Source organism: Corvus moneduloides, chromosome 9 (assembly GCF_009650955.1).
Source record: "Corvus moneduloides isolate bCorMon1 chromosome 9, bCorMon1.pri, whole genome shotgun sequence".
Lineage (NCBI taxonomy): Eukaryota > Metazoa > Chordata > Aves > Passeriformes > Corvidae > Corvus > Corvus moneduloides.
The window spans coordinates 28,357,097-28,370,354 of record NC_045484.1 but is presented as its reverse complement, the minus strand read 5'-3'; the positions used below and the strand labels follow the sequence as shown (position 1 = coordinate 28,370,354).

The 13,258-nt window shown below is 46.8% G+C and overlaps 1 protein-coding gene across 1 annotated transcript in view; it reads left to right on the top strand.

The window, feature by feature from the left end:
• Positions 1–13,258, top strand: part of PLPP3 (phospholipid phosphatase 3) — a 44,118-nt gene that overhangs the window by 19,077 nt on the left and 11,783 nt on the right. Inside the window, exons 2-4 of the mRNA XM_032117940.1 lie at positions 5,487–5,644; positions 10,244–10,527; positions 11,524–11,581. Coding sequence (XP_031973831.1) covers positions 5,487–5,644; positions 10,244–10,527; positions 11,524–11,581 — 500 coding nt within the window. The remainder of the gene's footprint in view (positions 1–5,486; positions 5,645–10,243; positions 10,528–11,523; positions 11,582–13,258) is intronic.

The window sequence follows — 13,258 nt, the reverse complement described above, 5'->3', positions numbered from 1 at the left end:
CAAAATACAGGCAGATGCACAGATCAGTCTGCTGGACTTCTGGAATCAAGGTGAAGAACAATTAAGACTGTGCAGGTAATAAAATAGCAGAGCTGATGGTTAGCCCAGTTGTCTCCTTGTCCTAGTAAATATATGGTCCTCAAGTATCCAGATTCAGTCAAAAAACATTGGGATGGAGGCACGTCACTGTTGCTTTCAAGATCTTTAAAAATCCAAATTTAATAGCTTGATGGAGGCTGCAGTAGGATCCTTATTTTGGCTAACACTGGGCTGTGGATCTGGCCCCTTGAGATTATTTTTTTAGCTAACCAGATTCCCACCATTCCTTCAGATACACCCAGGGCTGGTGCAGAGCTGGGCTCTGTTTTTGATTGACAGCACATGCCTGATATGGCAGAAATGTGGAAATACTATTCTTTGGGCTGTTAAATTTTATTTATATATTTATATACATATATGTACACGTACAATGTAAGTTGGCTTCAGGAGTTGCTCGCTCTTGCAGCAGTTGCCAAGGTTGGCCTTGCAATGCTGCAATTCTTCTCTGAAAGTTGGAGAAGCCAACTTTTAAAACCCCAATAAAAGCCTACCGTAGGCTAATCTAGTTTATATGCATTTTTAAATACGTACAAATGCTGTAACCCAAATAAGGTTTATATGTACCCAAGATCAGCCACTAAGTACTTCAAACAGAAAGCCTGTCTCTTGTAGGTTCCCAAATATTTACAGAGTGTGACTTGAGTGAGGAATTAGATACCCCGCTCAGCCCTGCCAAATTAATTAATGGTCTTTTTCACTTATTTAGGTAGATGTCTGATCTAGTGAAACCCTAAGAACACCCAAGGCCTGGACAGTGGCAGGCAGAAGCATCATGGAATACTTGTTAGAAATTACCATGGCTTTGTTGAGATACCCAGCAACATCCCACAAGGGACCTGCAGGGTTGAAAGAACAAAGATTTAATGGAAAAAAACCCCAAACTCCACCAAAACCAGACGTTTAAAAAGAAAAAGGTGGTGATGGTGTTTAATTTGGTGCAAAGGTGAAGGCTGGGCTGGGAAGATGAGAGTGGCCTGGGTGGGTCACTGCACAAATGCCTCTTGCCTTCCTCTCCCTCTGCTTTTTGATGAGTGGCCAATGAAAGCTTATCCCCTTTTTAAATTTTTTTCCCCCTTTAAATCTGCACAAGTGTTAACTTTTCAAAGACTCCGAGATTCAAAGTGCTGTACCCAACACAGAGCCCTTTTTTCTCCTGCCTTTGATTTTTATGCACATTTCAAGCTGGTCAGAGAGTACACGGGGGTTTTGTTTAGGCTTGGTGGTGGGGTTTTAGCTTTCAAGCTACCAGCCTTCCCAGGATTATTGCCTATTAACTGCCTCTTAATAAAGGTGCTGACCAAAGAAAGGAATATTTTTTCCTTGGTGCTAGATTTCCAAACTCGATTGGCTTTATTAAATGGAAAGACAAATAAATTTAAACCCTGCTCTGAAATACCTTAGCGTAGGACACCAGCAGTTAGAGGTCACCAAGTCACTTGGACTTCCTCCCAACAAAAGCAACATCATTTTTCAATGTCCAGCCCCACAGCGTCCCGCAGTGCCTCACACAATTCCTTAGTGTCCACACCTGCTCCTTGCCGCTCGGAGTGGGGCTGAGCCATTTTGGATGGGGCAAGATCAGACCTCGAGAGAATTCTATTATGCTCATGGTTTGGAGCTGTGTTTGATCTCCTGCAGCATAGCTGCATAAAAGCTTGTGGTTGGGATTTCCTTGTTCTGTTATTAAAGCAAAAAATCCCCGTTGTACAAGGAAAAGAAACTTTCCTTCACCTTGTGAAGGATGTTACAGTTGAGAAGGTAATTTCAGCTCCGTTTATCTTTATTACATTGGAAAAAGCAAATCCCTTTGTTCTATGCTTTAGTTTCCTGTGAGATGAGGATAGCAGCCCTTCTCTGGTTGCACAGGTCCCTTTGGATGTGCCAGTGTTGTGTCCGTCCTTTAGGACATGGTCCACGTGCTGCTGTGTCATTTCTCAGTGTGGAGATACCAGTATTAAGAGGATGTGAGGCCCTTCTGCAGCGTTCCTAAAGATTTTGCAGTTGCATGTAGGCGAGTTGTACCCACAGACAGAATGACCAGATGGGACCATTTCTGGAGAGAAGTGACTATCCCCAAAATCAGTGTAAGTTTTTTGCCTGCCCTGTACATCTGTCATTCACTTCAGTGCAGGTCACTGTTTGCTGGAATGAACCTCTTGTGTCCTCAATAGTTAGGTACCGTGTGTAGGGATGGGAAGTGGTGGAGGTGGAAGACTTAACACCTTTGTGGGGTTCAGCTGTTGAATCTGTAGATCCAAATTGCTGCAGCCAGGGATGCACAATCTGAATTCCCTCTTAAAATGCTGAGTCAGAGAGGCAGACTGGGGCAGGAGAGGTGATGAGGCCAGATGTTCCATCTTCACAGTACAATCCTATTCTGCTTGGCTCCTGTTTCCAAGGTGTGTGGGCTGTAAGCCCCGCTTCTGGATCCTTTCGCCTCAGGCAGATCTCCTAGTGTGAATAATGTCTCTGTGGTGTTTTGTTGAGGGATCCCAAAGGCATCTCTCTCTGCATTTAATTTTCTGTCTTCTTCCAGACTTCCCTCTGTAGTGTTTTTGCTGCAAAGCCCATGCTCTGGCGGCCTTTTGGCACCACTACAGGTTTCTCCGTGCTGGAACCCCCTTGCTAAAAAAAATGTGGGTGGTGACCTAGTCCCTCAGACAACCCGTCCTCGGAGAAATAACCTCGTGGAAGAAGAGCCATCTTGAGCACAATTTATTGTTTGCCATGGGCTGGGGTCTTCCATTCCTTGGGTGAAAGAGCAGCCTCTCACCCAACCCTCAAAATCAAGGGCATGTTATGTCTTCTAAGTAATATTCATTCAGTTATAGGGAGTGTGTTTATGTTTCTCATGTTAAAAAAAAGAGGAAGGGAAAAAAAAAAGGGAATCTGAGGTTAGTGTTTTGCTGGAAAAATATCAAGACTTGATTGGCAATATCCCACTAAACCACAAGTTTGTAGGAGAGAAAACAAACCCATCGGATTTTCCAAACTATGCCTATGTGCTTTATGAAATGTGTCCCATATAGGTCACTTATGCTCTTATTATAGCTGTGGCAAGTGTACATATAATTGAGACATGGAAATACTACCCCATGCAGCTCAACGAATGAAGGGGAAACAAATCTTTATTATTCCTGGGTTCACAGAATATATAGGAACACTATTGTCTTTTTTTTTTTTTCTTTTTTTTCTTAATTTATTTTTTTTTTTAGGGCCGGTTTTAGCTTTCAGATGTATTTTATTGTCTGTGGGAACATGTGTTTTACAGACCTGTCATGTGAAAGCCATTAACAAGAGGAACTGGAGGAATAATAATGAGCCACGTAACCGTGGTGTGTTTACTCCCCGAGTTCAACCCTGCGCCGCCGCTCCGGGCGTGCGCGAAACCGGATCGCGCCCAGCGACGTTAGCGCTTCTCCCCCTGCCATTTCTCCTTGGGAAACCTAAGGATTTTTTAAGTGGCCTATTAAAACGGGGTTGCTGGCACCAGAGGCAGGCTTTTGGGGCCAGGCTGGCTGGGCATCAAAACGGTTAAATCGTGGAATGAAGATCAGCTGGATTCACACGAGATGTCCGATTTTATTTACCAAATCTGAGCAGTTCTGAAACTGTTCCTCGCTCGTTCACACGTGTGGTGGAAACTGTCCCGCCTTGCCAAGCAACTCGGGGCCCAGAACTTGCAATTAACCCATTTCTAGGGCTTTTAGAGAGGCTCTGAAAGGGGTCCTGAGCAGTGGCCTACGCCACTACTGGGTACTTGAAAATTTTACTTCAGTACGTGTTGTCCCTGCTCACGGGTTATGGAGTTCTTTCTTAAGAATAACAAAACCCTGTAGTAATCCTGGCTTGGGGAAACCCATTAACATATAGGAAAAGGAGCCAAAGTGGATTGCGCAAAGTGAAATCTAGAGAGTGGTTCATGTGGAGAACATGGGGAACATTATTTTGATGACACTTCTGAACAACATGGATGGTGCCCTTGCTAATCACACCTAGCAGATGGTGCTCACTACAGATGTACTGTGGACAGCTTTGGGTCGGACCCAACAGTGCTTCATTTTTTATTTGTTATTTTTATTCATTTTAGAAGGAAAAACCCTCTGATGTCTTTGACTTCTAGCTGTGTAAACAAACCCACAGATACTTAAGCAAGTTAGTGGTCGACAAGTATTCCCTAATGCCTTCTGCAGGATCTGGGTGTGAGACCTGTTGTCTTGGCTCAAGGACAGCTGGAACCACTGTGCATTTGTTTTTCCCCTTACCTGGGTTTCGCTCTGCAAGTGGGAGGAGGGTTTCCTGTACCTTGTGGCTTGTGATTTACTGTGAACGTGGGTTTCAGGGAATTTGGGGCTTGGTTTTGTGGGGATGTAGTGCTCCTCTCAGTGATGGGCTTAACAGCAAAGATGGATGGGGAAACTGAGGCAAAGGGAAGGAGTGTGCCCTGTCCAAAGTGACATTGTGTCTGGGAAACACCCTTCTAGGTTTGAGGCAGTGCTGCGTTTCTCTGAAAAACTTACAAAAACATGGATTTACGGACACACTGCAATTTCCAGGTGTCTCCTCCATACTTCGGGTCCTGACCCACGTTCTTGAGCAGATCTGCTCCATGCCTGGTACAAAGATCCAGCCAAGGTGTGCAGACACAGGAATCCTGAGCAGAGGGTTCACAGATAGTATTTAAACCCCAGATTTCACGTGGCTTTATTGTGATTGAAGGTGAACAGGCTCTGATGGGAGTTCACCGGCTTTTGTGGATGGGCTGGTCCTTGCATGGATGGGTGTTCCACAGCTGCTCAAAGCCCATGATTGTTGCATTAGTGGGTACAAACACTCTCAGCAAGCTGTCAATACACCCTGTAAATACAAAGAGGAGTGAGTCCAGGAAGGCTTCAAAGGCAGGGAAGTGACGGGGATGGAGAGTAGCTGGGCTGGCCAGGTAGGAGAGAAGCCCTGCAGATACTCGATCCTGCCGTGTTTGTTTGCTCAGCTCTGGGCTGCTCTGCCTGGGGCACTCGGAAGAACATCGGGCCCTCCGCGGAGAAAAGTGCCAGATTGGTTTTCATGGCCTTTTGCAGAGGGATTGCTCCAGAGGTCTGTTCCTGTAAGTTAATATTTGCAGCGCACAGGGCTTAACTGGAACCAGGCTGCGCAGACATCTGATAACCATAACAGAGGAGATGCTTTTTCCCTGCAAGACCAGCTTGGAAAAACAAATCCCAATGCTATTCCCTTTGGAAAGATAGCTATATGAAAAGAAAAGCACCAGGAGCAGTGATGAATGGTTTGCAAGGGGTTTTCTAGTTGAGTCTTGGGGTTTTTTTTCGAGCTGCTTGTGTTTGCCTTTATTCCTGATGGGTTTGGTTGTTGTCTCCCCTTCTTTGTAGCTGGGTTGCCCTTCCTCATCATCGAGACAAGCACGATCCAACCCTACCAGAGGGGCTTCTACTGCGACGACGACAGCATCAGGTACCCACAGAAGAATGTGGAGACCATCAACGACGCGGTGCTGTGTGCTGCGGGCATCCTCATCGCCATCCTCGCGGTAAGTCCCGCCTCCAGAACCTCCTCCTCTGTCCCGGTAGAGGCTTTTGGCACCTCTTTGTCTTGCTAATGTAGCCATGGCCAGGCCATCTACCTGGTGCACATCTCCTCTGCGATTGTTTGACTTTTGTGAGCGTGGAGTTGCAAACATTTACAAATGAAAGCTTGTAATGAGAGCAATGAGATTACTCTTGAAGCCTGTAAACAGGCCCAAAGCTGTTTGGGCAAGTCTGTGAGCTTCCAGAGAACTTTTTCACCCTCCAGTAGGAGTTCAGAGTAGAGGCAAAAACACTTGAGTGTCAGTAAAGACTTGGCATGGTTTGTCCCTATTCAAATAACTCTTGGTATTTGCCTATTTTATAAGGTTTAAAAAACAAAGAAAGGATACATCTTTCCAGCTAACCAGTGCCTGGAAAATTTAACAGGTTAGTATTAGGTTTTTAAGAGATTGCATATTACAGCCGTTTTTAAAAGACAATTAAAACCTTCCATGGGGAGCATATTCCTAGAGTCCTCGCTGTAAAAAGTAGCTAATGCCCCACCTTCCCAATGCCTCTTCATTTTCCTTCTCCTCCTTCTCTCCTTTTTCTAGAGCTGTGCTAGGAAATGATTGTACGATAAGAGCTTTATTTGTCAGCCAAAAAGCTGACCTCAGCCCATGAGCTGAGCCTCCTTATGCCAGTGTGTGCCTGGTGTGGGGCAGAAGACAAGAGCTGTCTCCTGGTTGTTGCTTAAACACTTCCAGCTAAGAGGAAATTCCCCTGTGAAAAGTACCTACATTTTCCTTCCCACCTGCTGCCAGAACAGCTCAGGTGCTTTCCCAGAGATGCCACCTTCCTCTTGCTCCTTCAGCTGGGAGGGATGGAGATGGAGAGGTCAGGAGCACTTGTTCCCCTTTCATCTTTCCTCCTAGATGAATGTCGTGGGCAGTAGATATTTTAGGATGGCACAGTGCCTGCTTTGATAATACTCCGTCCTCAGCCTTGCTGCTTTGTGATGTGAGTATCTCCATCACTTCCTGACCACATACACTCACTCAGCAAAGTAGGTCCCAAAACTTCCCTGTCCCTCTGCCCCCTCCCTCCCCACAACAAGCCCAAAAGGTGCCAGGCCCCCAATTCTATAAACACGCCAGAATTTCACCCCACAGGTGAATGACCCCCGAGTGTGGAAAAGCCATAAAAATGAAATGAAAAAGCCTCTCATTTTCGCATTACTGCCGGAGCTATCGGCACGCCAGCTCCATGCAGAGTGTGCTTCTGATCCCTAATGAGGCGGTGGCAAATACAGGAGTTGGAACAGAAACTGGAAACATAATCAGCTGCCTATGTGATCCATCAGCTCTCTACCGCGAAATAGCAGGTCAATTAAAAGAGAAAGAAAATCCCCAAAGAATTGGATGTTCCTGCCCTGGTTTCACTGTGCCCACAACAAATGTAACTTAATAAGGTAAATTCAAAAGCTCAGTTATTTGCTGTTGAGTGACACAAATGGCTAACGAGGAACTGAAGCAACAGATTTCTTTGCTATGGCAGCCTGCATGGAAAATTCAAGTCAGCCTGACCTCCTTTTTCAGATGTAACCCAGATACCAGAATTACTGTAGCATAATAGGAATTCCTTCCAAATCCACAAAGCACTGACTCCGCTCCCTTCGCTCACATCGTTTGCCTTTGGAAGGCAGGGCAGTGGTTATGAGGACTTCCAGGGAGCTGGCTTTTGGGGTGAAGCAGCCAAAATTTCACGCCCTAGCTTTACGTGGCGTCACAGGCAGTCTAGCCTGGGGTGAAAAGGTCCAGGCCATGTTTTAAGTGGCTTGAGGACACCCAGAGAGTTTGTTAAGTAAACGGCAGAGGCGAGACCTTTGCTTCCATCAGGATGGGAGAGGATATGCATTTGGTTTTAATATCTGTGTATTTACTGACTTCAGGCAAATTTCCATGCAGATGACACTGGAGAGGCTCGTGCCCCTGGGCTGTGCACGCTCACATCTCTCCTGACTGCTCTTCATGCTGGAAGGTGGTTGATTTGATGTTGGTGTGGTCCCTTGGATGGCCAGGGGAAGGTGGCACTCCTCTTCCTGAACCTTGTAGGGGTACCACTGCTGTAGTCCCGTGTCCCCACACCTGATAGGTCTTGAAAGGCTATGAAAAATTCCTAATAAAATTAATTTGCTAAGTAATCCAAGTTACACAGCTGGATTAGCTGGTTGTTTTACAGTCAAAGGTGATACGCTGCAATGTGATTAGCACAGAAAATGTTACACAAAAAGCAAGTGGCTAGAAGAGCTCTAAAAGTAATTACAGGCTAACTGGATTGCTGGTGATACCTTATAATAACAATGAAGTGGGCTTGACAACTGAAAGTCTGCAAAAAGCATTCACAGACAGAAAATTTTGATGTTGGCTTCTCTCTAGTGCCCAACTTTTTAAAATATGTGCTCCAGTCCCTGGGAGTTGTGCCCATCACCACGGAATGGCACGTGTCCCGTGTGGTTGGCTTGCCAGGAGTGCAAGGCCTGAGAAGAGCTTGATATCTTTAAAACTTGTTTTCTTTTCAGGATGTCTTTCCAGTCTGTGCACATCTGTGCTGCATTAGTTTTTCACCGTCCTGCTTTATCTGGGACAGCGCTGCCAAAAAACCAAGTTTACCCAATTTTTAGCTTCTCATTAAGTTGATCCATGGCTTTCACTAACTGGGGAAGGTTCCTGGGTACCCAGCAGCGTTTTAGTGAGAGAATGAAGGCTCCAATTTACAATCTGCTACATGTGTGCAATTACCCAGACCACCAACAGTGAGAGAAAAATATTAATCCCCAGACTTTTGTTGGTCCCTGTTTAAAATGGTCACATGCCTTTCCCAGGCCGAGAGCCTCAGGTTTGTGTGGATCTGTTTGTGAGTTTGCAGTAATGGCACATCTCCCAGTATCAGATACCATCCTTAATTTGCCTGGTCTTCCCTCTGTGAAAGCCATGAGTTTTGAGCCTCTCAGAGCTCCCCTCCTTGTGAATTTAGGCTTTTGGGAGTGGACCTGCCCTCATGCAGGAGCCTCTGTGTCCATCCAGGACAACCTCCCTCTGCAGGCCTCACGCCTGTAGATTTCCTGGCTGGCAGCTTGTGCTGGAAAGTGGTCCAAACTGGAGATAAACCATGGTCTTTGGAGACTGTGAGGATTAAAATGATGCTGAAGCCAGTTAGCTGCAGCTCCCTAAACAAGTCTTGATCACTACCAGATTTCCAGGAGGAAATCTCAGCTGTCACATGTAAACCCCAAATGGTGGTGCAGCCACTCAGAGCATTTCTGTGCCTGGTAGCAGAGCCTGCTCTAGCTTGGCATTTATTTTCTGTGATTACAGTTGTATCTCTCTTTGATAAAGCCTGCTTAGCTGCAGTTTCAGCTGCCGTAGGTGAACCTTTGTTTTTTCAAGCCCTGGTACGAGTGAGTTCAAACAATGATACAGCTTCAACTCTTCTTAGTCTAATTGCCATACTTTTCCAGTTTGTTAGTTTCCAAAGGTTGTGCCAAGCTTTTAAAAAAGGTAGGCAGGGGAACCTCGTCTCCTGCTTATGGCTGGCAGGCTGCCACGCTGGGAGAAATATTGTTGGCTGCTCCAGAAAGGGATTAACATGAAGGCATTTTTCCTGACAGTTAATTTTACATATCACAATCCCCGTGACTTCAGAGAGACAGGGACAAGGGGGCATCCAAAAAAAAAAAAAAAAAAACCAACCCTGCCCCGATTTATTACTCAGGTATAAAAACACTTAGAGTAATGAATGAAATCCTAAAGCTGTAAATCTGGAGCTTAAAATTTAGGTGTGTAGCGTGACGGAGAGCAATTTAAACCTTTGGCTCTTTGGGAGAGGTGAGACATTTGGACTTCATTTCACAGCCTGATTTTCATTAACCTGCCTTTTAAGAGTCCTGAATGTGAGAAGTTGGGTCCTCTGCTCCCTGACAGTGATTTATGGCAGTATTGTCAAACCTCAGCACCCCCGACACAAGAAAAACATAATCTGTTGCCATGTGATGGCAAGACCCCTTGAAATGCCCCAAAATAGCTGGACTTTATGGAGGCCTTGAGAGGTCTGAGTTGGGTCTGCTGGCAGCAAGTTTTGGGCCACAATCTGAAAAATTTGGGGCTTTCTGTTTCTTCCCCTGTTGTGTTAATGATTTTAAGAGAGGAAGATAAGCAGGCTGTGTGTTTATTTTCCTCCAACATCAGTTTGATAAGAGGATAGTGGGTTTGGCCTCTCCTTCCCAACACACACTAATTCTTTATCTGGTTTATGTCAATTTTCTTTTCCCACTCTGCCTGGGGTGTTATTTCACTTTTGTGAATATATGCCAACATGCTAACCCAAAATCTACCCCTTTTTTGTTTTGTTTATTGGATTTTTCCATAAACACCATTCCGAGCATTGGGAGGGAAGAGGGGGAGCATGGAGAGACACTGGCCCATGGGTTCTCCTTCCTCACTGGAGAAGCAGATTCCTGGTTTGAGATCTCAGAGCTGCCTCAGCCCTGCTTTGACACCCATCCCTGGTTTTGCACAGCGTTTTTCCCCCTCTCTAACCTCCCTCTTGTGCTTCCCTCACAGATTATAACGGGAGAGCTCTACCGCATCCACTACCTGAAGGAGAAATCCCGCTCCTTTATCCAGAACCCCTACGTGGCAGCTCTCTACAAGCAAGTGGGCTGCTTTGTTTTTGGCTGTGCCATCAGCCAGTCCTTCACAGACATTGCCAAAGTGTCCGTCGGGCGCTTGCGGCCGCATTTCCTGGCGGTTTGTGACTTGGATTTCTCCACCATCAACTGCGCCAAGGGAGTTTACATCCAGAACTACACCTGCAGGGGAAATGACAGCAGGGTCCAGGAAGCCAGGTGAGACCCCGTGGCACCAAAGCCGTGGGTTGCTGCCACTAAATGTGTCTGGGGTTTCTCTGTCAGCAATAGAGGACTCAAATCTGAGACTGAGAGTAGGGTTAGATTGGATATTAGGATGGAATTCTTCCCTGTGAGGGTGGTGAGGCACTGGAACAGATTGCCCAGAGAAGCTGTGGATGCCCCATCCCTGGAAGTGTTCAAGGCCAGCTTGGATGGGGGTCTAAACAACCTGGGATAGTGAAAGCTGTCCCTACCCATAGCAGGGGGTGGAGTGAGATTGTCTTTGATGTCCCTTCCAGCAGAAACCATTCAAGGATTCTATGAAATTATGCTTTTTCTGTGAAGGCCATAAATCCACTTTCCAGTGACCAGCAGTTTCCCTTGGGAAATGTGGCACTCAGCTGAACAACATTTCTTTTCCTTTCTCTTTACTCCTACACTATTGTTTCCCTGAGCTGCTGCTCATTGTGGGAATTCACCCCCAGAGCTGAGCTCATGGTGAGCAGCCCGAGCTGTCCCGTGTGGCAGAGCAGAGCTTCTCCTCAGGAAAGGCTCCACCTCACAGGCAGGGCTGCCAGTGCCTCCCCTTGGAGCTCTAGCACATCTATCAGATGCCCAATTTTGACTTTTCCGGGGGCACATTCCTCACGCTGCAAAGAAGCACCCAGAGGAGTTGCTCTCTTCTCATTTCTTCAGGGTTTCCCGGTTATTTGAGGCGAGATGATGAGTTATTGGGCTAGCCTGGAAATAACTGCTGTCCCATGAGTAGGCCAGGAAGGGACAAACAATGCGAGCATCCTGTCCGTCTGTTCGCTTTCTGCCTCAGCAGCAGGCAGGGCGGATAACAGGGCTTTCATAACCCAGAGGATTGGGGGTTGTGGGTCCCTCTGGTCTGGCATCCTCAGATACCACAGGCAAGTCACCGTATTACAGGGAAAATCATAATATTGAGGATTATACTGGCTGGTTCTAAGCACCTGCTTTGTTTTGCAGGAAATCCTTCTTCTCCGGGCATGCGTCCTTCTCCCTGTACACCATGCTGTATTTGGTGGTAAGTGACCTCACTGATTGATCCCTTGTCCCCCTGTCCCACATTCCGTAGCAGTAATGGCAGGATGAGCGTTGGACATGGAAAGTTGGTTGAAAAAAACAAAGAGTCTGAGCTGTTGGTGGGAAGATCCACCCTCAGCTGCTGTGGTGTTATTTAGGATGGAGACTCCTGGCGTGATAGCTGAGCTGTGCGTGCAACTTTGGGATGTAGCCAAGGTGGCAATTAAATCTAAATCCTACTAAATTTGTGGACGACCTGCGCAATTTTGTCCGCCTCACGTTGTGGTTTCCACTGAGGAGAGTTTGGGGCGAGCCAGAACGTTTCGTGGATGGAGGGGGAGGATGTGCTGCCACGGCCATGTCAGGAGGTGATGCCTGGCTCCGAAATGTGCCAGCGGAGCAGGTGGAGCAGCCTCTGCCCGCCTGGTTCCGCAGGGGAGGGCTAGGACTTGTTTTTCTTTGTCAGTGAGAAATGGCTCTGCCCTTCCTGTGCCGGGGCTGGGGCCAGGGTGGCTGCCAAGGTGCTTCCTGCCAGGGCTGCGGGAGGCAACGCTGCCCACACGGGCTGGACACACACACAGGGCCTTCTGCAGGGGGCTGCAGAGGGGTTTGTGTCTGGTTTTCCTTTGTAAAAAGTTACTTAGTTCATAAAAAATCAAGTATTGTGCTGCTTTTAAGATTCGTGCTCCTCCTCCATCCCCGGTAATCTTGGACTAGCAAGCAGAGGAACAGCACTGATAAAAACATGAAACATGAGCTTTTATCTGTGAGCAGTGCACCCCCTCATCCCTTACCCTCTGGGAAGATAAGTGACCACTCCTCCCTCCTGCCTTTTCAGCCTTGGATGCCCCCTCCCTGTGAGCAGCTTCTGTAATTGAATCACTGAGCTTTCCAGGCAGTTGTGGGCAGCATATTAAATTCTTTCTTTGTTTTCCCTTTTATTTTGTTCTTGGAAAACTTTTGGATTTCTGCAGTGAACGTTTTGGCTGTCTCCTCCCAGCTGTATTACAATGAACAGCTGCCTTGGTGATGCTTCACAGGAGGCTCAGCCCATCGTAAAACTCTCTGAGCTGAGTTTGGAATGCTCACATGGGCAGACATTTATTTCTGGGGAGCTCTGTGGGCAGTTGGATAAGTCAGCCCTGAGGTGCTTCTGAGCCCAGCATCTGGGAACAGCAAGGACTGCCAGTCCCTGTTAAGTTGGGGATGGTTTCTCTACTGGGGCTTAACCCATTTTCTGCAGGGTGCTGGACAAACTTTTTTTTTTTCCATGTGTTTTTCTAAAATTCCGGCTCTTGTGGACCAGGTGGGAGACAAATAGGTCTACAGTGATTGGGGGGCTGGTGACAGAGACCCCAAAACTGCAGAGTGCATTCCAAGTTCCCACAGAATGCATGGGAAACCTGCATGCCTGATTTCCCAGTGCTGCTTTGCACCAATGCCTGCTGCCTGATGTTCTTTCTGACTTTGCAACAGGCTTTAAAAGTGGTGTTCAGCTCCTGTGGGATGCTTTGGAGCACAGAGGTGCCTCTGGTCTCTCTTTGCTGCCCTTCCCTGTCCCCATATAGGAACAATTGAGCTGTCAGCACTCACCAGCCTCTCCCCACGCCCCCTGACAAGAGGCTGTTCCATTTATCCCTCTCTATGGAGGAGGCAATCCCTTTATAAAAATTATTTT